Consider the following 24639-nt stretch of genomic DNA (forward strand, 5'->3'; position numbering starts at 1 on the left):
CCAGATTCCTGTTAGTACCGATATGAGGAACATAGTTGACTGCGTTTACATCATTGAATTTGTCCGGCCGAATGTCCGTCAGAATCTACTAGAAACTCGGAGATCCATTTAACTTTGGATATAAACAAAATAGTTGAAGCGGTGTTAGCGCATTGGGCAGGAGCTCGAATTCCCTTTCGGAGGGCCGAGTTCAAATCCCAGCACGCACCTCTAAATATGTGCGTTTTAAGTAATTAATATATCACTTGCTTCAACGGTGAAGGAAAACACCGTGAGGAAACCTGCATGCCTAAGAGTCTACTATGTAGACTTCTACATATCTCAAAGGTGTGTAGAGTCCACTAAACTGCACTTTGCCAGCGTGTTCTTACAAGTGGGAGGTCACGAATTTGATCCTAGTCACGAACAATTAGGGAATTTACATTTTCTGAATTTTCTCTCCTCGGATCTGATCGGAGTAGTTACCAAATACCACCCAACCAAGCGATTTATCGTTCCGGTACGATGCAGCGTAGAAAACGTTAGCCCGCTGCCCTCTTAAACTGCATCATCACTTACAATCAGGTATGATTGGAGAGAAGAGCTAACTTGTAATGAAATACATTAACTGTCCTCTGAATCTCAAGATAACATTCAAGGAAACTTCTTATTTTTAATGGGCTTAAAACGGAAATAAAGTAAACAAAAATACACCCTGCAGGCCATTATTCTTTGTGAAGTTCAAGTCGTAACAAACTTTGAGCCAACAACGACTTCAAATATAAAGTTGCTTACAACCAAAGTATGTTTTTTTTTTATGTTTGTAAACGAGCGTTTGACTGCAATCACACCTGATGGTAAGTAATAATGCAGCCTAAGGTGGAGCGCGCTTGCTTAGAAGATATGTCTTCATTTGAAGGTACTCATATTGTAGGTACTGGGGAAAATGGAAGCTGGAAGGGCATGCCAGATCCTTGCGGTGCGGATCAGAAACGAAGATGCAAAGCGCTTTGTACGCGTCCGCGGAATATCGACCACGCAGGGATGCAGATCTTACGGTGCCTCGCGGTTCGATGAAGAATAAATAATACTTTAAAAAAAACTAAAAAACACGCTTTTTATAGAAATCCGAACTAAAAATAAGAAAATATAAATTAATATTAGTGTGAATAAAAAAAATATTTTATTGTAAGAAAAGGAAAATTGGAATAATCTTCTCAGATTAGTGTATTGTCATCGGTCCTCGATATGTCTACAAAGTTTGAATCAAATCTGATCGTTGTCATCAAGTGGGTCAAAATCGCGCCCAAAGAAGTCGCTTACAAACATCAACAGTCGGTAAAAAGGTGATTGGGACCTAGATCAAACAGTTCTGTAGCAGTTTCTCCGAAATATATCTTATTGAATAAGGCAGGCAACCTTGCGCCAATGCTCCAAACTCTGAAGTTTTTTATCGCATTTATAATATTAGTAGGATTCGGATACGCATGCATTCGATCGCTGTCCCATATGCCTTGCGACTAACAGTTATTTGTGAAGAGTTATGTTCTTTATCTCCGCCAATATTTATCAAATCCTTATTAAAATAAGACCATACATGCTTGATAGTATACACTTTCAAATAAAAAAAGAATGATTAAAATCGATGCAAATTTAACGGAGATATTAAGTAAAATTGATAAAAGTTTTCATCCCATTTCCCGGAGGAAACTTATTGTTTATCGGGATAAAAAGTAGCCTATATGTTGACCCGGAATATCAATTACCTGATGTAATATGATATTAGTTTTCACCTGATGCCCGGACAGACAGACAGACGGACAAAAATCAAATAAATATCTGTTTTGGACTCAGTATCGATTATAAAGCATCCCCCGGTCAAAATTATCAAAATATATTAAATGTACAGAAATCTTCCAGTTACAGATTTATTATAAGTATAGATAAGGTTATATGGTATCATGAATAACAGTCTACTGCTGGACTTGGGCATTTGTGTCATGAACATGAATGTTTTTCAGCGGCTGTGTGTGTGTATACTTATTATAAGTATTTATGTATATTATTCATAAAAATATTCATCAGTCATCTTAGTACCCATAACACGAGTTATGCTTACTTTGGGGCTAGATGGCGATATGTCTATCGTCGTAATATATTTATTTTATTTTTACTGTATAAAGCCAAACGTTGATATGGTACGCAAATCGTATTTTAATATGTTACTATTGCTGATGATATGTATTTTTTTATTCCAGGACAAGTTAGCCCTTTGCTACGATGTTACCTTTTGATAAGTGGTGATGCAGTCTCTGATGGTAACGCGAAAACGGGTCAACCTGTTATGGGAATCGCATTTATACATTTCTGTTGAACCTGACGGGAATGGAACCCGCCACTTCCCAGTTATAAGAGCACTTCGCTTACCAATGCACCAGGGGGTGCCTGCCTACCACTGGTTGAAAGTAAGAAGTATTAAATATTTCTCAACGTGCTAAAACAATTTTCCTTACGAAACACGTATTATTTTATTTGATTATTAATGTATATAATATATATATATTTTTTTATATAGAATTGCGATTTCCCGTCTCTCGTTGCCTTATTCCAATAGTTAAGGTAGCCTGGAAGAGATCACTTTTAGTGATAAGGCCGCCTTTTTCATATAATCTATGTTAATGTAAGTCTTCCTGTGCGTGTTTCTTTTATTATACAATAAAGTTGTTAAAATAAATAAAAAAGAAGTCTTAGTTATTATTATTTTGATTTATCAACTTGTACAATTACAGTCGCTTTTAATTTAATGAAGTACTGGTAGATCTAGGAAGGTACACAAGCATGGCTACCATCGGTAGGAGACAATTATCTCCCCGGGGAAAGGATAAAAATATATCTTCTCCCACAGCTTTATCAACACTCAGAGCACTGGCGCACAAGTGGAAATAATATCCAATTAATATATGTGTACTAATAAACGGGGGTGAACTTCTCCTATTCCATGTTTCCGTGCTTTAGCAGGTGGACACGTTAATTATATCCCCTGTCAGGGGATATACCTAATCGGGGGATATAATTTTTGTCTCCTACCTGTGCTAGCCCTGCGGCAGGTGTAATCGGAAATAAATCGAAACCAAACTTTAATTGCCATTCAATAGTTATTCAAAAAATGAGAATTCCGACAACTGTTAATTGCTATTTCAACCGAATCCCAAAAATGTTGGAATGGAAATAATTACGGAATGCGCCGCGAATAAAAATGTAAAAGGCAAATGACCAGTTAGCGCTCGGCCATTGTGTTGAAACGCGATCCTCTCGATTGTTTGCCGCGTTGTGCTCGCCAGCTTTTATTTCAACTTAAAACTAGATTTTTTCAGCGGTGATATAACTAGGTAGGTACTTGGGGTAAAGCGGTAAAGCTTTAGGCAAAGAAAACCGCGCGTTCTTAGCAGCATTCACGATTGCGCTTAACGCTCGACCGAAAACAAGAAACACACATAAGAGCAAGGGTATTGTGGTTGTCGCACTGAGGATGCGCTCTAGACGCAGATTGAAACCGACACAGGCTCTCCCACACAGAATTGTATGACACTGATATGGCGCGAGTTGGAAGTATCAATATGCTGTATTCTAATTTACTGTAACACAATAAATAATAAGCTATGTGTTCAAAACCGTGCCGCCCCGCAGCGCCGGCTCGATCGACCTAGTGATAAACAGTTAATATATTTTTATATCATAATTTTAAATGACCTTCCAAGTTACCATTATAGCATAATGATAAAAAAGTTGATAAATGAAAAGTCGATATATGAAAAAAAAAAAATGTATGAACAGTAGACAATCGAGCAAGCATCTGATGATGAAGAGCCAAAGAGATTAGGTATCGCCTACAATAAACAACTGCAGTACCAGAAATACCAACGATGTGCATCCGGCTTTAATAATTAATAGTATACCATTTTTGTTTTTTTTTTAATACGCGTACAGGCCAAGTATGACCTCATACATATGTAATTTTTTACAGTGCCACCTTCCCGCATACAGTGGAACTTGCTAGCAATGTAACTTCATCCACATGTGTAATGTCTTACAACGCCATCTATAATTAGTATCGACAACATGTGAAGACACAGCTTACACAGACTTATCTAAAGACAGTACTTTTTTGGGAAATAAAACTAAAATATGTACTATGTTTTATGTTAATTTAGTTTAAAATCCTAATATTTCACTAATGTTTGTTGTACCACCTACTAATTTCGTATAGCATTTTCTTCTATGGCTTTGGTTGCCTGGAAGAGATCGCTATTTAGTTATATTAAGAAGTCCGCCAAATTGTACGTTCTACCTTATTGTGCTGTTGTATTTGTATCTCTGTAAATTTTCTCTGTGGTGTACAATAAAAGTGTATTCATTCATTCATTCATTTTCTTTATGGAGGGTAGAGGTAATTTTCTTAAATTTTATTTTGCCATTTCTGTCAAAGACCATAGATGTCCTACAGACCATACATAAATTACCCGTACATGTTATTTAATGATAAATTTAATTTCGTTAAAAACTTACTTGATTTTCATATGTAGTCATTGAAGTAATACACTACAGAATCCTTTTCAGCCATTATTGTATGCAGTGTTTAATGCATTGTGTCCAAAAACAGTTAAAAAACGTACCGCGGAATGTTGCTAGCTCACAAACTTTTTCCCATTTTCGTTTAGAACATTAGAGGTAAAATAATAACTGTCAACTGCTAAAAAGTATGAAGTGGCTAACCATTTATTCGAAAAACCATTTTAAGCTTTTTGATACTTCAATATTAGACGCCTGCAATATCCAATAATAAATATATTTTTTAATCAAAACTAGAAATTGAAAATTATCTGAGAAAAATTAGATTCAAATATGAAGTAAATTTGCAAGATACGATAAAGTAAAGAGACATTTTTATAATAAATTAATTTAGTTTGGACAGTAAAAACCTAACAAGACTAGGTTGTATTAAATTATAAGCGTTCCTGACTGGAATAATATATTTTTTGAGTTTATTTTGGTAGTTTTGTAACATTTTAAGTTGGTCACACTTCATTTTGACACTTCATTTGTATATGTCAATTACGCTACAAAGAGAACGTTAACGTACTTCTTCCGGCCGGTAAATTCATTTGTCATTTTCACGACGACAAACGTGGTGTGTTTCGTGTGAATCAACGTTGTCTTCAGTTTTTCCTGTAAGTAGTTTTTATTTGTAGCACCTAAATTCAGGTTTTGGTTTTTTTACTTCGAAACCACTTCCAAATTTCACTTGAAATAATCATCTTGCCATCTATTTTGTAAAACCAAACTGTATACACATTCATCTAGATAAAGATTCTACGAATGTCTCAGTAGGATTTTTATACTTTACCCATAACCTTAAGCGTTTGAAACGTTTTCACTCATATAAAACCATTCGCAAAAACGGTTAATCAATTTTTTTCTATTTAACCTTCATATTTTTTTTGAATTTGTAGCAAGTATGAATAGGGATAGCGTTCGTATTAACTAACTGTTTCTATAGTGAATGTACATTTCGTAATATTAAGAAAAGGGTCAAAGTTTAAGATGGTGCAAGAAGTACTGAATAGGAAAAGAGAGCGAAGTGAATCAGACAATGGAATGAACGGAAATATTGCGAAAAAGTTACTCACAGACAGGTCAGTTAGAGGTGTAGGGTTATAAATTCCTTTATGTATGGATGAACTTAATTTTGCAAATATAAATGAGACTATTTCCTTATAAGTGTAGTGGCATGTTCAATTACAGATCTCTAGGTATTGGGAGGCTAGGTTGGTTAAAATTGTCAGTTATTGTTTTGCCTAGAAATACTTAGTAACTCGTAAGGGAGCTTTTCTAGCATGTTATTATAAAATTAAAAGTGCACCAACCAATATTGGAGTATAAAGGAATTGAGAGCAAACCTCCATTAGAATCATCATATCAACCCATTCTGGCCCACAACAGGTCTTCTACTACAATGAGAAAGTCTATGCTATCTCAGTGCAGATTGGTGGACTTCACAAACCTTTGATAACCTTATAGAGAATTCTCAGGCATGCAGGTTTCCTCACAATGTTTTGCAGCAAGTGAAATTTTAATTGCTTAAAGGCACATAAGTTAGTAAAGTTAGAGGTGTATCGCTCAAATGCAATTCAAACTGCCTCCCGAAAGTGTAGTAAAAGTCTAACCTACTTGGCTATCACTGCTACATTACACTTATAAATGTTGTGATAGCCTGCTGGTTAGGCTATCTGCCTACCTTTTTTCGAGGATCAAATTTCATCCCTGCCACGCCCCTTAATAACTTTTCAGAGTTATATTATGCTTTTTTAATTCAAACAATAAAAATATCATTTGCTGTAATTTTGAGGAAACTTGCATGTCTGAGAGTTCTCAACTGCGTGTGAAGTTTACCAAACTGCACTTGGCCCGAGTGTTACATACAGTATGGTACGGCCTAACCTTCTCATTTTGAGAGGAGACCGGTACTCTCCAGAAGGCTTGTAATGGGATGATTATGATGATGGTGATAATTCAAACACAATTTAACTGCAATAACTGTGTTGAGACTTAGCATGATTTTAAAAGTGTATGCTTTCAATTATGCTGTACACAAATGTCTAAATTGTAATATCTTTTCTAGCCGTAAACTAATGGTTCCACAGAATTGTAAAAAAATGTGGATGAAGATTTGATCATCTTTTTAATGCATGTACAGCATTAATAATATTGTACTGTAATCCATAACTACTTTTAGCCAAACATCTTTATCTGAAGGCTTAGCTAATAAACCAATAAAGCATTTAAAATACTGGCTGTTACCTAGCAAACAACATATTAACAAATTTGAGTAATTGACTGAAAGCAGATATTTTCATGATATGCAGTTGCTATGTGGATTTCAGCCTGTTGAGTCAAATATGATTAATAAGTCTGAAAGTGTTGTCACTCATATAAAATACCTAAAGGTAATGAAAATGACCTAATGGCATTTTTATACAATTTTCCTTCCTACTTGCCAGCATGTGTCAACTTAAAACAGATTTTCCTTGTAATAGCTGAATTTAAGCTTTAATTAGTCAACTGCATGAGCATCATAATATCTAATTTTAAAAAAAGACTGTTTTTAAAGAAGGCATTTTATATAGTGTTTGCACTACTTACAAGTAGTCAGGTATTTAAATATGTGTTATGAATATAGGCCACAATGCACAATATGAATAGTTACTTTATTAATTTTAAATAGTAAGATTTCAGACAGTATAAGAGAACATGTTATTTATATACCTACCTACTACTTTACAATTTGTATTAAAGCATAATCTTATCCAACTAGTAAAACTGATAATGAACAGAAATCAGTAAGGTATGTGTGATTTAATCACTGCTGCAACTAGACGTAATAAACAAATACCTAAAGGAATTAAAAACTTAATACAGTGTTAGCTATGTGGATAATTAAGCATTTTAATATTCATTTATGTAGGAATAACACATTATTTTATGTTAACAATAATTATGCAAATTTATTCTATTGTTCAACTTAAGTATTGAAAAGAAATATTTAGGTACTTTTTGGTTGACTTATTTTTCGTAATCTCTTTTCTTTGACAATATTATAACAAAACCTGAGACAGTAAATTTGTGAAACAATTGTCAATATGCATTTTAAACCTGCCAATGCATTGGCAGGGTTCCTCAGTAATCAGGTTCATTGGTTGACCCACTTACTTGTTTTATATTTATTATCATTATCATCATTATCATCATTATCTTCATCATCATCAACAACAACTAAATCAACAACAACAACAACAACAACAATAACAACAGCTTGTAACTATCTACTGCTAGACTAAAGGACTCTCCTAATCAGAGGGTTTGCCCATAATCACTACCCTGGGCTTGTGGCCGCAGTTGATGGTTTTATCAGCACTGACTATGCTGCGGCTAATTCTCTGTTATATTCCCTTAGTCGCTCGACATCCGGGGGGTTAGGAGGGGTGGTAACAGCTTCTGATCTGCCGTCACCACATGGTCAACTTTATATTTTAACTAAAATTTGAAATTAACTATAATTGTTTGCATGTATTGAAATACTGCATTGTGAAAGTAATAGTGCTATATTTTATTGCCGTTTGCTAAGGTCATACATTCTATTCTAGTGATATACATTCGAAGAATGTTGTGCTAGGCATATTATGGCTCTTAAAAATTTAAACAAACTTAAGCTTTAAAACAACTATAATTAGGTCTATTTGAATGCTAGGTCTATGGAAACTAATTTATTTATCGCAAAGCAGTTGAAATTGTCAAGTCTCCACTGCTGAGATGTTAATGGAACACAAATGTTACTGTCGCGGTGATGAGGTGACCAGCATGGACCTCAAAAAGCCTGAGCACCTCTTACCCATGATGAGACCATTCTCCATGAGGTTAACAACCCTCTTATTTTATTAATTTGATTGTCAATAGATTGGTAGAAGATTGTAATTTATCAATAAAACCTATATATAGTAGTATCCATCTCATGATATCAATTTAAGAATAAAACTTTATTTTATCCATTTACATTACAAATAATAATGTAAATTAAACATATTTACTTAATTAGTAAACATAGTCAATAGCTACTAATGTAATTGATGTAGATAGTTTTATATAACAATGGTAGGTGCACAGATACATAATTTGAACATGTTTTAATATGTATGAACGTTACCTGATTTGATTTTGAAACAATCGAAATTTTTAACAACTGATAGGTTGTTAGATGAATTAAATAAGTGTCATTGTTAAAATTAGTCATAGTTAATAATGGGCATAATAATTAAGTATATAAGTATTATCCTATTATATTATGTACATGATTAGCCTTAAATTGGAATAAGGAAAGGGCATAGTATATATATATTCGCGGTAAAAACGATCTTAACTCTTAGGTACCTATTATGTTAAACATTTTCAATAAATTCTTACCCTACTGCACTGAATATCGCTGAGCTGAATGTTACATTGATAAAAACAATTTCCTGAAAAGTTTTTACCTTTTATAAAAACTTTAATACCACCCACCACAATTTTGAGAACACTATAATATAAGGCTTGCTCGCTCGTTTTCGCCTTTATAGGACTACCCTTAAACTGTTTTATCTGAAAGTCTTTATGAATCTTTGCCTAACGCAAATGGTATACGCTTTACTACTGCAGTTAAGGTGCATGGTTGTGAAGCGCCCAATTTTTGTGCATTATTATTACATTTTTTTTAAATATAGTTATTCTTAATAGAAGAAATGGAAACTCGTAACTTTATATCTGAGAAAACGAAATTTTATTTTAAATTTCACGTAGGTAAACCTTTTAGAAATAGAACATATACCTTATGGAAAGACCTTTTTCGAAGAATGTGTTAGTACAAATCTAGTGTGTAATAAGCTTGCAAAAGATTCATCGATACAAATTGCCTTAGGATTTGGGAGTCGCGACTTTACTGCTAATATGTTCAGGATACTGTTGAAGATCGACCGCATCCGGGCCAGGAGGGGCGACCTGTTTTTGTCATTTGTGTCATCGTTTATTTGGGAGCAATCTAGTTAGACGCAGTATGACCCAAAACAACCAGGGGAAGGCCAAACCGGGGAAGTAACCAGAACCTATTGTTATTTGTTATATCAATTGTATAATCCCATAGTATAATATTTGCAGTTCACAAATAAGCAATCATTTTCGCATAAAAATAAATAAATAAATAAAATAAAATAAAATCATTTTATTTCAGGTCGGGGACCCATATACAAAATTTTACACAAAATAAATATAAAAGACAGATTTTAAAAATAAATAAATAAAGAAAAAAAAAAAAACAATAATTAATTAAAATCTAGAATTAAAAATTAGAATCAATTAACTAAAAATTAATAAAGAAACTAGCAACACACAATAACGCTATAGTGAAATATAGTAATGAATTTGCGACTCTAATGCTACTCGCATTAGAGTCGCAAATTCATTACTACCATTTTTAATTTAACTAACATTCTGCTAAGAATGATATCTAGGCGTAAAATATTGGTGGAATTAAAGCTTTAAAATGGGATAAGTTTTATTTTACCCCGATGTTCCAGTGTTCCGATTTAAGAAAACTAGCTTAGGATTGCGGGCATACTAATTTCGTTCCAAGGGTACTCAGTATACACTGTCACGACGCTGTCTAGAAGTAAATCTTCGCTTATCTTCATTAGCTCAAACGCGTCGAAATACTGCATTTTTTATACAGCGGCTATATTTTCAGTTTGCAAGTTGAAAGTTTTCGGTCGGCGTCTCAGAAGTGTTAATATTACCGTAATAGTAACTGTAGCTACATTGTCATTTGTAAAGTAATTGAAACCAGATATTAAATACCGCTATCAAGCTCCATTCTCGTCACGTTCTTACGATAGTGTATTTTTATTGATAAATAATCGTTAACTTAGAACTGTCTACAACTAATACAGATTAAGATAGTGTCGAATGATACTCGAATTTATAAAGATACCATTTGGTGCCCGCCACTTTTTTATATATATATATATATGCATATGGCATGATAGTTGTTAAGCGCAAGTATATATACATTTAAAAAAAAAGCGTAAAAGCGTTCCAAAATTTAGCAGTCCGTGTCCGTGCGTGTTGCTTGTATGTCAACCACATGAGTATGCCACCGTTCACGGCTTCTCGCTGTTCTGTGGAAGAATGGTGCCGGAGGAACAAGATTATGAAGTCCCTGAGAAATATGATATATTTGTATACTTGTGGGATTACAAAGCTATCTCCAGCACGGTTAGCTTGGACAGGGTACATTTTTCTCCACGGAGAAAGTAAATGTTAATCATCTCTGACAGTTTTATGCCGCAAAAAGCTCCGCTTCTACTTTATTGCGATTACAAACTTTATTTCTATGCGTGTTTTTAAATATTAGACAATTTTAAAAATAACGTTTTTAACTATTTTTCCCTGGTTACAATATACGTTTACATAACAGTTAAAACTAAAGGAAGATAGTTAAGCCTAATTAAGTGCTAACACGCATTATCCAACGGTATTATTCAAATTGTCCGCGTTGTAACTTTTCCCAGGGTCCGTAACCTCGAGGCGATTTTAACCAACATGCTAAATAGCGGAGTGTTGACCGATTACCTTTGTCACGGAAACGGAAAATTACTTGTCGAACTGTGGAAGTCTACATCCAGAAACAAATATGACGTTCACTTGGTGAGAGCGGAGTTTCTGACTGAGAGCGATTTCCTTGATACTAGGTTGGTTTATTTCGAACAACTGTACCTTTAGTATAAGATTTATACGCTCGCCATCGTAGAGACCAGTTCGAATATCGAAACACAGTTTAAGGCTGCCAGTCCATCGGAGCGGAGCGAGGCAGCGGAGCCGAGAAACTGAGAAATATTAACCAATAGGATTGCACAAAATCTCCGCTGCTCTTAAGTGAACCAGACACAGTACGCAACTGCGCTCCGCATTAGTCCGTTTCTCGGCTCCGCTGCCTCGCTCCGCTCCGGTGGACTGGCAACCTAATATCACAGTTAAATGTTAAAGCTTAAATTTACACATAGCGTTCTGGGCAGAGCTGTTAGGATTAGCAACAAGGTCCACTTTCCTCCAACGTCATAGATATTCAATAACGACTTCACGATAGCGAGCGTGAAAAACTTGTCATAAGGGTTAATTATTGTAGAACTTTGGTATTGAGTAGCCGTGTCTCGTCATCATCGTCACTTCAAACGATTCACGTCCATTGCTGGACATTTGTTTTTACCAAGATCATATATAACAGGGATTTTACAAAATTCTCTCTTGTTTCGACGGCTCCCAGTGGCTCCTTGATGTGGTCTGTCCGCCTCGTTGGGGGTTGACCAACGCGGCGTTTAACGGTTCGGGTTCGCCATTCTAGCACTGACTCCTGGTCTATTGGTTCACCGAGCTATGTGCCCAATGCCACTTCAGCTTCGCGACTCGTTGAGCTTTGTCGGTAACAGTTCTTCTACGGATCTCATCATTTCTGATTTGATCACTTAGAGATACTCCTAGTTCTGATCCGATTCCGTTGTTCCGGGGAACGCTCTTCCTATCGCTAGCTAAGTGACTCTTGAGCTAGTCGAGTACACTGTAGTCGTTTCTAAATGGTTCAATATGTATGAGCTGAGTGCCTTGCGAGTTGCAACGCACTGCTTAATTCTGAAGTATGACCAATATCTGTGACTTAACAAAACTACATTAATTGTGCTTGTACATTATACGTGGTGTCCTTAGTCAAAATTTTACTACTTTCAAACTTTATTTACAACTTGTCTTCTAAAGACAAGTTGTAAATAAAGTAACCTAGTAAAACAGTACAAAACTTAGATTTGTAGTCGCCTCAATACATTCGCTCGCTTAGTATTTTAGTTAACTTACTATTATACATTCAGTAGGTAATTACGATACATTTAATATAACTTCTATTTCGCTCTTTAAATTACTACCTTGTATTTTTATTTTTTATAATACAATTTTATACAAAATATGTAGTTCAATTATTATAATGAAATTCATCATTTCTTTTATTTTTTCATTCAAGCTAGAAGTTATCCCTTGACCGCAATCACATCTGGTGGTAAGGTAGAAAGATTGTGACTGAATTGTGAATAGCGTTCATAGAGGGTACTCCAGTACGAGTTATAAATACTTAAGGCTTTATATAACTTAAATTGGCTATTCTTAAGTTTTTCATAATTGTTACTGGAGAAACAATATGTTGCGTTACAATAGCATTAGGTATATGTTAAATATTTGAGAGAAGCAGGCGTTACTTTGCGGGAATCCATGATATATAATGAAAATAAGGCTTTGCTTTACTCCGCGAAAAGCAGGAAAATCTGTATGGTTTTTGTAATTTAATTTTAAAAATTGAAGAAATTATAAATTACACCACACAGATTCCATAAGAAAAGTAAGAAAAAAAATAATAAACGTTAACTAAGAATTGTTTACGAATGCCAATATGTCGTGTAATCTATGTATGTAATGTACTAAATAGACTGTTTATATGCACAAAGAACTAGTTAATAACGTTATCATGAGGTGTAAGGTAGGTAACCTTAAGATCATAGCGTTACGTAATGTTATTCACCAATGTGTTTGATACACGTAATTTATAAGTGCGAGGGATAAATAGTTATTGAATTAATTTTATTTATCATATCTGGCACGTTACGTAGTTTCACGTTCGCTTATCGAAGGTATTTTTGCAATTGATGTATTTTTAACGATTGTTTGGGTTTCACATTTTCGTTATTTTATACATTTGTATGAGCGGTATCATATTTATTTGCGTTTGTCTTACATTTAAAAAAAAAAATTATAAGACTTAATTGATCATTAAGCATGTACTACGTGGAAGAGTCATTAGAAAAACACATACCTACTTGACGTTTCCGAAGTGCTTAGGGGGCTTCCATAAATTACGTGAGGTATTTTTTTTTTAATTTTCTGTCCCCCCCTTCAGTCTTTTAATAATGACTATAAAAATAAAATCGGATAGTGGTTGCATAGTTACGCAATGCTTTGTGTTACGAGTTTCCAGTTACTAAAGACAGAAAGAGATAGAGCAGTGTAACTACTCGCGCGCTATAAAATATTTACTTGCAATGCCGATAAATAGGCACGATGACAGTAACAAAGAATCGCTAAAATATTGTATTTATCTAATGATAATATATATTGAGTGGAATGGTCCTTATAATAAAACTGTAAAATCTAGAGATCCGCCATGACAGGTGGAACGCCACATGACGTCGCATCTATGTAACCATAATTTTGTACCGATTGCACTTCGAAAATCATCTCTGAACTTGATATTTGCGTATATCAAGTATATTGTGATTTCAAACTGTCACATACTCAATTTTGTGTAATAAATACCAAAACAGATGATTTTTAGCAATGGAAGGACTTACTAAGGCGTATAGCTTTAATTTGCATATGACGTCACGCTGATAAGCGTTTCGCGGGAAATGTTTTTTTAAAATATAATTTGGAATGTAAGTATATCAACAATAACTTGAATTTCTGGATATAATAGATATTTCCGAATATCATTATGAAGTTTTAGGGTTTCATACCCAAAAGGTAAAACTTGACCCTATTACTATGACTACGCTGTCCGTCCGTCTGTCTGCATCCGTGGCTCCCTAATAACTTTTAACAGATAATGGTACGGAACTCTTTGTGCGCGAGTTCGACTCGCACTTTTCTTTTTTATATAGTTGATACTTCCGAACATGCAGTTCGAAATTATTATCATGCATATTGCCTTGCTCGTACAGTTTCAACAAGATGCCTCTCCAGCTGACGAAGCCCGCGCCTCAGTTCAAGACCACGGCGGTGGTGAACGGCGAGTTCAAGGACATCGCGCTGTCCGACTACAAGGGCAAATACGTCGTGCTGTTCTTCTACCCGCTCGACTTGTGAGTTACTGCTTTGAATACTTGCGTATGCCTACGATAAGCTATTGACATGAGGGGCACGGGAATGGGAAAAAATACGGTGAGATGAAATCATGAATAGAGAAATTTTGAATTTGTGGGTTTTGGACTAGGGCTTAGTCCGACTGTAGGTACGACCACGCCCGGTTGACTTTAGAAATCGGGAACCAGAGACGAAATTGCTGCGCAGTCCTTGTATCCGAGTGCCCTGCTTAAAATGCATTGCCAGCGGTTGACAATGGACTCTAAATAATTCGCCTTTCATACCTTTTTGCCCAAACTCAGTCTAAATTAGACACATGCAGACACTTCAACGTTACTTATTGGTAACTAACGCGCCAGTGGAATATCCAGGATTCGTTTTCCGATGTTTTTAATTGTGAAAATTTCTAATCTATCTAGAAGAAAATTTCGGCTGATGATTACCTATAAACCAAATATCGTTTAGCAACACTTCGCAGGGAGTGCAAGGAACAAGTCCCGCAACGTGCGTCCCTGTGTCCATTAACCTGAGGCGTAGGTTTTAAGTCACTTATGTCTGTAATTGAACCAGTAACCGAGGCCCACAGACCGGCAGGGTGATCACATATCTCGCGACAGGCGTGCGCTGTCTAACGTCACTTTATTTATTGTATGGAAAAGTGACGTTAGACAGCAGTTATTGCAAGATTTACGCTTGTCACAAGCCTGTCGCGAGATACCTTAAAACAATGCTGCTTGGCGGCATCAAATAACCATGACGGTTGTATTTCCCAAGACGAGTTCTGCTTAGTCAAAGCTCTACTAGCTACGTCATACTGCTATATGCTTTTCTTTTAATAAGATCCCCGACATGTGTTGACAAGCGTCGCTTCAAAAACTAAACGAAGGCTTTTTAAATTCCAGCACATTCGTATGCCCGACCGAGATCATCGCTTTCTCGGAGCGCGCGGATGAGTTCCGCAAGATCGGCTGCGAGGTGATCGCTGCTTCCACAGACTCGCACTTCACCCACCTGGCCTGGATCAACACGCCGCGCAAACAGGGTTCGTAATCGCCATCATGTGCAAGTCACGTGTAATCACCACGATGTATCCACAGAACTAAAAACATTCAGAACCCTCATTTCAGATTCAATTATTACATGCAGCGAAAACGACCCGCACCCACGATCAATTCACACCCGCGGAATGTTGCTATCTCACAAATTTTTTGGTAAACGTTTAGAACAGAGGTAAAATCATTACTGTCAAATGGAATGAAGTCACTAAACGCCTGTTCGAGAAACTAAAGTGGAGTCGTTTTTGATGCTTCAATATTATTATTTATTATTATTATTTAACTTTTTATTTATATACCACAACATTAATATAAACCAATAAAAAAAATAGAACCATGAAGAAAGAAGGAGAATATTAATCGTGTACACGGTTTCTGAATGTTCTTAATTCTGTGGGTATATCCATCCAGTACAGCTAGCCTGGGCGGGAGACCTTTCAGTCTAAACGTCTTCTCACACAGCTTTATCAACTCTCTGAGCACTAGTGAAATAATATACACAAATTCTAGGTATACGTGCTTCCGTGCTTTAGCAGTTGGACACGTGAATTTTATTTTATTTATTTATTTAAGCTCTTTATTTGTACACCACATTAAGTTCAGAAAACAAAAAAAGAAAAAAAACTCTTCAAGTGTGTAGTAGGATACACAAAAGGCGGCCTTATCGCTAGGTAGCGATCTCTGCAAGGCAACCTTTGAATTATGAAAACTAAGAAACTATGATAGCTCTGAGCCTTTGTTTTAGTTTTCTCCACAATAAAACATCTACCTAAAAATGACATTAAAAAATGAAATTAAGCAGTAACGGCATTCTGAAAGCACTAATAAATTGATACGACTCTCCAATTTACAAGTTGTATATTAAACTCCACGTAGGGCTGCCCGGACACAGAAATTTTAATTTGTAACTCTTTTTTTAAATTGCATATTAATATTTAATGTAAGTTTTTTTTTATTTAGTTTAGTTTTTAATTGTTCTATTTATGTGATAGTGTAGTGTGTAGTGATGGGTCATAGATAACAAATAAATAAATATGTAATTTACCTAAAAAACTCTTTGGATAACGACCTTCGCAAAATATAACCACTCTACACTGAATCAACTGTCACAGTGTCAGCTTTATATTATGTGACATTAGAGCAGACTTTTCATTATTTTTGTGTCTGTATTATACTATGAGTGGGCCACTTAAAACAAAACATTATGCCACATTGTATAAAGCTCAAAATTCAATTATATAATTTGAGTTGAATTGATTTAGTGTGTTAAAGCCAAAATTCTATTACTTGGGTAACGTTAGTCTTCTAGCCCCCGTAGACCGTTTAGCATCAGTTGTAGTAGTGATTACAATACCGACTATTATTTTGTCTTAACCCAAGTAAGATAGCTTTGTTGTTTAATCTGACATTCAAACCAAGACCTGTAGTTTACAAACACAACCCTCAGAACTTGCGGAACCAAATAAAAGCCAAAATATACCTAAAAACGCACATTGCTGGATTTAAGACATTCTAGAGACACATAATTTTGTATTTAAATAACAGCCTAAGTCAATCAGTCATTGTGACCTGCCATAGAGAGAGATATATCTAGTTTAACATTACTTGTGGCTTTCTAGCTGACATAGTGTTGGACAATGGTACCAAGGATGTGTATACAACGAACAACAAAGACAAAAGATCTTCCCTCTCGCTTTGTCTGTATAAGATCGCGCCGTGCTTCCGGAGGAGAAGCGAGCCGAATTTAAGGGTTGCTCTAGTGAGGGAAAACCAAACAGGCCCGGATGGTATGGCTATATTATACGAGGATTAACATTTTCTTGGTACATTGTCGTGCGCTTGATGCAATTATTAAAGCCGGGGGTTACTAGCCACTTCATGATAGCCGAGTGGAATAAGCTATTAATTTGTTTTCGATCGGTTAAACACCACCATGACCTTTGCAAATGTTTACTCGATGGCATCTCTACTAAATTCATTTATTACAATTCGGCTTGCTCTATAAGCACTTTTGAAACGTGAAGTATGTCTGTTTGTAGTGCAACACCGCGCCGGTATGCAGTCTCTCCTATTTTGTGAGAGATTAAAGCAGAGCTGGGTGTTCTGAAACAACTATGTTTTGACTATCCCACTTCTGATGTCGGAAATAGTAAATTGATTTTTTTTCTTAACTGTCCTAGAAAGTAAACTTTTTAGTATAAACTACATAGATAGACAAACACTGCGGAAGTAATTAGTTTAACTATATTAACGTAGTAATAAATCTTAGACGTTATCAATTTAGAGGTTGCAAGCGAGTAAAATTTGCATAAGTTAATTGTTAGATTTTTTTATAACTTGGCTTTAGCAATGTTAGCAAAGGTGTTTTTTTTTCTTTAACAGTCTTCACAGTTGGTTTCAGGTTTCAGGTTGTGTGCAAAACTTGTGTTGTCTCCTTTGCTAGTATTTATGTGTGTGAAATGTTGGGTCATTTATTAGTTCTAAAAAGTTTTATTAAAAAAAAAACCGACAGAATATAACTAGTTTCTTCAACCTTAGTTCAACCTGTTCCCTATAAACATTACTTTTTTCACATCTAAGTGGATTGTGAAGACGGTTTTTGGAAATAATCCAGTATTTATGCTTTGTGGGGACAGGTTTTTATCGTGATTTATTTTTATTCTAATGGGTATGCAGGAAATGCGAGTGACCGCTAATTCAAATTCAAAATTCGTCTGTTCGAGCTTGACAATTGTTGGTTACAGAGATTTGAATGCGCTCTCCTCTGCTTAAGCGGTGATAGCGATAGCCCAATGGGTAGGACTTCGCCTTCACTTCGGCGCGACGAGTTCGAATCCCAGCATGCACCTCTAACTTTTCTAAGTTATGTGCTTTTTAAGCTATTAAAATATCACTTGCTTCAACGATGAAGGAAAACATCGTGAGGAGTGCATACCTGAGAGTTCCATAATGTTCTCAAAAGTGTGCTAAGTGCCCGCACTTGGCCAGCATGGTGGACTTCGGCCTAAAGAGGTGACCCGTGCTGGTGAAATTTATAATATCTTCAAATCTTTATACTCCACAAAAAATCTGATTTCCGACAATGTACCCTCTACGGAGAAACCGGAGCATCCTCAGGAGATGTACTGTACTGTATTTACACCATACAGAAGCAAGCTTAATTTTCATCATCATGGAATTCCGCAAAGTAACGCCTGCTTCTATCCATGTGGGTGATGCTTGCAGGCGGCCTCGGGCCAATGAACCTGCCCATCCTGAGCGACAAGTCGCACCGCATCGCGCGCGACTACGGCGTGCTCAACGAGGAGACCGGCATCCCCTTCCGCGGGCTCTTCATCATCGACGACAAGCAGGATCTGCGCCAGATCACCGTCAACGACCTGCCCGTGGGACGGTGAGTAACCTGCCATCCCTCTACGAGACCTATACGTGTAAATTAAAAACGAAACAATGCTTCGCATGCTTTAGATGTATATTATGTACTGTCTCTGAGACTTATCTGTATAACCGAAACGCTAATAGTTTTTGAGTAAACCAATGCCTTAGTTTTTACTGAGGGAACTCCGATACAGCCCTAACATCACATGCAAAATTAAACTCAAGTGACACCTGTCACTTTATTAGGTACGCGTCGCTTAGCGTAGGTACTGTGCGCGTGACGGTCTTTTATCTTCAATAGGGTTGTCATAAGTAAACACTAGTTTTATAATTATACTTCATTCGTTTTTAATATTTTTACAGGGTGAAATCCTTATGAAATATGCTTATGCACCATTTAACAATGTACTACGTAATTCGATTAAAAGTTGCATATATGTTAATAAAAAATATCAAAAAGCTCTCGGCTTGTAGTTGTTTACATTAAAACAATCAATTTTTGCTTTACGTTTTTGTTTTTAACTAGATTGTATGTGAAATATTCAATATTTTATATAGATACTGTATTTGTTAGTACTCTGTAATGTTACATCGGCAACAGTTGCGGTCACTGATCCGACTACGGGACGTTGTCGAATCACATGTATTTGATCTCACTGTTTACAGAAATAACATAATTTATTAAATTTTTTGAATGAAATAAATTAATACTGAAAGTTGTAGAACAAAAGTTGTTAGTTTTAATTAAAGGAACTGTGTTTTTTTATTTAACGCCGTATATAAATAATCTATGCGATTACCACGTTGCTCTATAGTATTTTTGACTGATTTTAATTTTTTTTGTTATCGGTTACAGCTCCGTGGAAGAGACCTTGCGCCTAGTGCAGGCGTTCCAGTACACGGACAAGCACGGCGAGGTGTGCCCGGCCAACTGGCGGCCCGGCGCCAAGACCATCAAGCCCGACACCAAGGCCGCGCAGGAGTACTTCGGCGACGCCAACTAGGCGCCCCGGGGCTCCGGCCCAGCACCGAACTCGACGCCAACTATCTATAGCCTATAAAGTCCACTGCGGGACTATGCACACCGATTGGCGATTGCAGTAGTAGATATAGAAGCACTGAGATCGCTGCTAACTACAGGATGATTACGTATCTCGCGACAGGCGTAAATCTTGCAATCACTGCTGTCAAACGTCACTATTCCATACAATCAATAAACAAAAGTGTCGTTGAGTGATTGCAAGATTTGCGCCTGTCGCAAGCCCGACGCGAGATACGTAATCACCACACCCTTTGTCGACTCGCCCCTACGCGGTATGAGATGTGGTGACTGACAACTGTGTTCCGATCTGCCGTCACCACACGGTACACTTATACCACAACGTATTTATGATTTATAGCGATGGATTTAATTACCATTCGCATGTTTAGCATTGAGCATGTTTAATGTTATTGTGGAATGTGAATGCGATATCAGCCGCTAACAATGACCGTGCCAAAACTTTAATTCAATAGTTTATCACTATGAATTAGCATGATAACGGTTAATAATTCGTAAGCTAATAAATATTGTGAAGGGTCAGCCATACTAATCGCAATTATCGTTGATGTCAAAGTTCGGCGCTAAGGCCCCAGTGTTGAATAATGTTCCTTGGCTATCAAACATTTCAAAGATAGCGAAGAGCATTGTATTAGAACTAGTTTTAAATTGCATATCTAATATAGAATCGTTCTCTAACCATTTAACATGTACGCACCTCTGTGATAACTTAAAATACAGACAATATAACACTTTTTGTCTATAAGCGTTTTCATATTATCCAATCCTTTAGTTGTTAAAGACTTTTCCAAAATTTGGCACGAAATTAAAAAAAAAACTATCTCATAAACAGTCTAGACGTTTGGTACTTTTTAAAAGGTGCCGAATCTGTTTTCGCAAGGTTACTAAAATATAATAAAAAGATATTTTAGTCGTTGTAATGGCAAATAAAGCTGTTATATGCTAAAGTTCACAATTAATATAAAAAGGACTATATATATAGCATTTGCAATAAAATTAAATAAATAAACAATTCAAACAAACTGTAATAAACAGTACTAATAATCATTTAAGATCAAAGAATCGATACGTCATCAGTTGTTGAGATTACCCGATTACTGGTAAAAAAAGGGGGATTTAACACGTTGACTGCTGAAAACACGTTTGTGTTTTAAAACTACGTAACGCGTGTGCGGCTCGAACACGCTAGGCGTGTTAAAATAAATGTACCTACAAGGATGCGGCCGAACACGCTGGGCGTGTTTTTCCGGCGTTCTGCGAGTGCGGCAAACACAAACGCTGTGTTGTTTAAATATACTGCTAGAGCGGCCTTTACGCAACAAGTGTGTTAAAGGAATCAACCGGTAATTTTTGTACAAAGAAGCATAGATAAAAGAAATAAAAGTACAGTTTAAAGAAGTTCAAAAGATGGATGGAAAGGAAAGTAAAAGAAACAACCAGTATATTGACAAATATTCGTGAAACATAACTTTCTTGCAAAGTATGGACTTTACCTTACAAAGAATTAAGAATGTACAGAATCCTCATTGAACCATTATTGCACAGTACATTGTTTCCAAAAACAGAGATAACGCCCCGAGCCCGTCTCACTTTACATCCGCCAAAATTATGCTTGCTCACAAACATTTCCCATTTCCCTCATTATATGGTAAACGTTAAGAACATTAGGGCTAAAATAATTATTGTCAACTGCTTAATGTATGACGATGAATGTGACTAAACGCCTGTTCCAGAAACACTACTAAAGTAGAGTGGTTTTTGATGCTTCAATATTATTTGCGTTCACGGATTTTTTTTTTATTAAACGATAGGCCAGCGTTTGACGACAATCATGCCCGTTAGAAAGCAATGATGAGGTCTAGGTTGGAGCACGCTTGCCTAAAAAAAGCCTATTCACTCTAGCCTCGAAGGTACTCAAATTATACGTGGCCGGAAACACAGTTGCCGGGATGCTCTTAATTCTGTAAGTTTAACGAAATATAAATAAAAACCTATATAAATCTAATATGATTGATATTTCCTCCTACTTCCTAGTGTAGGTAAAACACAATAAAACTTTAAGTAGGCAGGTATTATGATAATTTACAAATACCTGCGCTAAATAAATCGAAAGTAAGATATTAGTATGACAAATAGAAGGTAAGGGAAGAAGGTAAACTAAGCTCGGCTGCCTATGCCGTCAGAAAAAATACGACATTACTGACGTAGGAACAACACGACCTTTGATTACTTATCGTACTTTCATGGTGTGATGTTTTACGTTATCTAACGGATACGCAAATAAAACAATATTAGTACAACAAAATATTTTAATACTTTTCAAAAAAATGGCGGGCTTTGGCTAGCTTGACGTACCAAACCATGATGGCGGTGAGGTACGACAACATGGCGGCTTGGCTTTGACAAATTGTCTATCTATAATCTGTGGTCGGTGCACTGGCTGACGTCTTATTCGTTACAGTTATCTTATTATGGGGGAGTTGTACGTTCAATATAAAAACTTAAATCACGTGAATATTCCCATGAAAACAAATATCGAGGGTCAAAGTAAATAAATAACTTTTAAATGTAGGCACTGTATTTTATTTATGTGAGCCTAACCCAATATTTGTAAAACAATGCCAAATCGTTACCCTACAGGAAGATGGCCGATCGATGCTTAACCCTTACAGAGCAAATATAATCCTAATAGTACGTATTCAGTATATCAGTATAACAGTCGCATTTGACTAGGTTCTTGCAGAAGAAATAATTATTGGCACGCAGTATGTGGAGTGTTGACATTCATGTACTATCATCTTATATATATATTTCTTGTGTGCGTGTGTAAGTCACTGAATTCCTCCTAAACGGCGTTGGTTTGTCGTGTCCGTGAAATGACCCCGCGTCACTGTCAGCGAAGTCGTCGCGCGCGCGCTGGGATGTTATCAATTCCGATGGGCCTCGCGTCATCGATGTCACCATTTGTGCCTCCGCGTTGTCGCGCTGGCGGGTGTGATTGGAGGAGCTCTCGAGGTAGTGGACGCCCTGTTATAGGTCTGTCCAGCGCTGGGGCTATTCCGTGGAGGTGTTCGCACTGCCCGTTTGGGTGGCACCCTGGATGGTTTAGATTAAACAAATCAGCCCGACAGATGGCGCTGGGGTCCGCTAGTTAGGTATAATTTTAGGTATTACTGGAAACATGAAAGATTATCTGTATTCACGCCTGCCTTAATAAAATAGCAACGCGTCTTTGCACGTATTTTATTACCTTCTTGTATACGCGGATGGATTAATGTGAAAACGCAATGATGTTTTACATGTATACATTTCGGTATCTAAGTGTATGTATGTAAGTGAATCTCAATAGAGCTAACTGTAATATCAATCAAGAATAAATAAAAGCGTAGGATTATGAATATGAAAGGCCATGAAATATGATTTATATTTCATGGCCTTTTGTGTGAGTAGGTCTATATGTATCTAAATTTTATAAAAATCGAAACAAAGTGTGTTTACATACTAAACTGAGGCTGTAATTTAATGCTGTAATGAAAATGTGTTTTATTTCATTGAAAACGTGTCATTCTATTTCCAACTAACAATCACCATGAACAATTTGTTATTTTACTTACACCTGCTAAGCATAATAATTGTAATGGTGGCTGAGGTAGACTTACTTACTTAGTACATTTAATTTGGTACCCCATTTATTTATAAAGCTGAAATGTTCGTTTCCTTGAACGAACTAATCTCAGGAACTACTGGTCCAATGGTCCTGGAACAAAAAATTCATTAAGTGTTAGATAGCCCATTTTTTTAGGAACGCTGTAGGCTATAATTTATTTAAAAAAAACTGGAGATACTTAAGAAAGTTGCAGTAATGTAAACCAAAGTAGCGAAATTTTTGCCTATAAAATTTATTTTTTGGCATGCGCTGAGAAAACAATTGGTGATACATAAAAATGATGTACTACATGATTAAAGTACCTACAAAAATGTCCACGAGGACATTTATTTAACTATCATAGCCAATTCACAATAAAAGCTTTTGCCAGTTTGCTGGTAGAACCAAAAATGGGTTACTTTTGTATCGCAGTAGTACTAATTCTTATTGAAATAAATAGGTAGTCAAATCACCAAGGGTATTAAATTTATTAAACAGTAAAATACTTCTTAATTTATTCCAATCAGTTCAAATTCAATTAAATATTTCCATACCAAACAAGACTTAAGCAATATTGTTAACACCCTATGGTTGTGACAAACGGGCAAGTTGCTTATGGGTCGGTTTCATTTCGTCTTTGAATCTGAAAGTTGTGGATATCAATATAAACAGTTCTGGGTAGTCGGGTAACTTCACACAGAGCGGCAAATCTCTACTCTGATTTAACAAAGAAACGTCTCATACCTATGTTGCTCGATAAACGTTAAATCAACTTGATACTTTGTTTATAATGAAACCTCTAATTATTATCGATACCCTTCAAGTACCCTAAATAATAAAACAATATTTTCTGTAGGTACGTTCTCAGTTCGTATTTATATTTTAGTAAGTAGGTAGGTTAGAAATAAGTTGCGCCTTAAGGTTCCACAGCCTAGCGTCATTGTCAGTAGGCCCACTAAGAAAATGTAACAATACAAGTTCCAAAC

The 24639-nt window shown here is 36.1% G+C and overlaps 1 protein-coding gene across 2 annotated transcripts; it reads left to right on the top strand.

Moving 5' to 3' along the window:
- Positions 1–5073: 5073 nt before the first annotated feature.
- Positions 5074–20749, top strand: LOC120637706 (peroxiredoxin 1). 2 transcript variants are annotated; one of them, XM_039909663.1, is made up of 5 exons: positions 5074–5207; positions 14373–14513; positions 15417–15556; positions 18795–18963; positions 19804–20749. In XM_039909663.1, exons 2-5 carry the CDS (start codon positions 14383–14385, stop codon positions 19949–19951), a joined length of 588 nt encoding a protein of 195 aa, XP_039765597.1. In that variant the 5' UTR covers positions 5074–5207; positions 14373–14382; the 3' UTR covers positions 19952–20749. The 2 variants fall into 2 exon arrangements, with proteins under 2 accessions (XP_039765597.1, XP_039765596.1); XM_039909662.1 differs by lacking the exon at positions 5074–5207 and adding an exon at positions 5655–5672.
- Positions 20750–24639: the final 3890 nt, after the last annotated feature.

This window comes from Pararge aegeria, chromosome 4 (assembly GCF_905163445.1).
Source record: "Pararge aegeria chromosome 4, ilParAegt1.1, whole genome shotgun sequence".
NCBI lineage: Eukaryota > Metazoa > Arthropoda > Insecta > Lepidoptera > Nymphalidae > Pararge > Pararge aegeria.

Bases quoted from the DNA above. Each gene is read 5' to 3' on its own strand.
- LOC120637706 (XM_039909663.1), top strand. From the start codon at position 14,383: ATGCCTCTCCAGCTGACGAAGCCCGCGCCTCAGTTCAAGACCACGGCG. The intron at 14,514-15,416 runs GTGAGTTACTGC...TTTAAATTCCAG, and splicing joins TTCTTCTACCCGCTCGACTT to CACATTCGTATGCCCGACCG. The intron at 18,964-19,803 runs GTGAGTAACCTG...TATCGGTTACAG, and splicing joins AACGACCTGCCCGTGGGACG to CTCCGTGGAAGAGACCTTGC.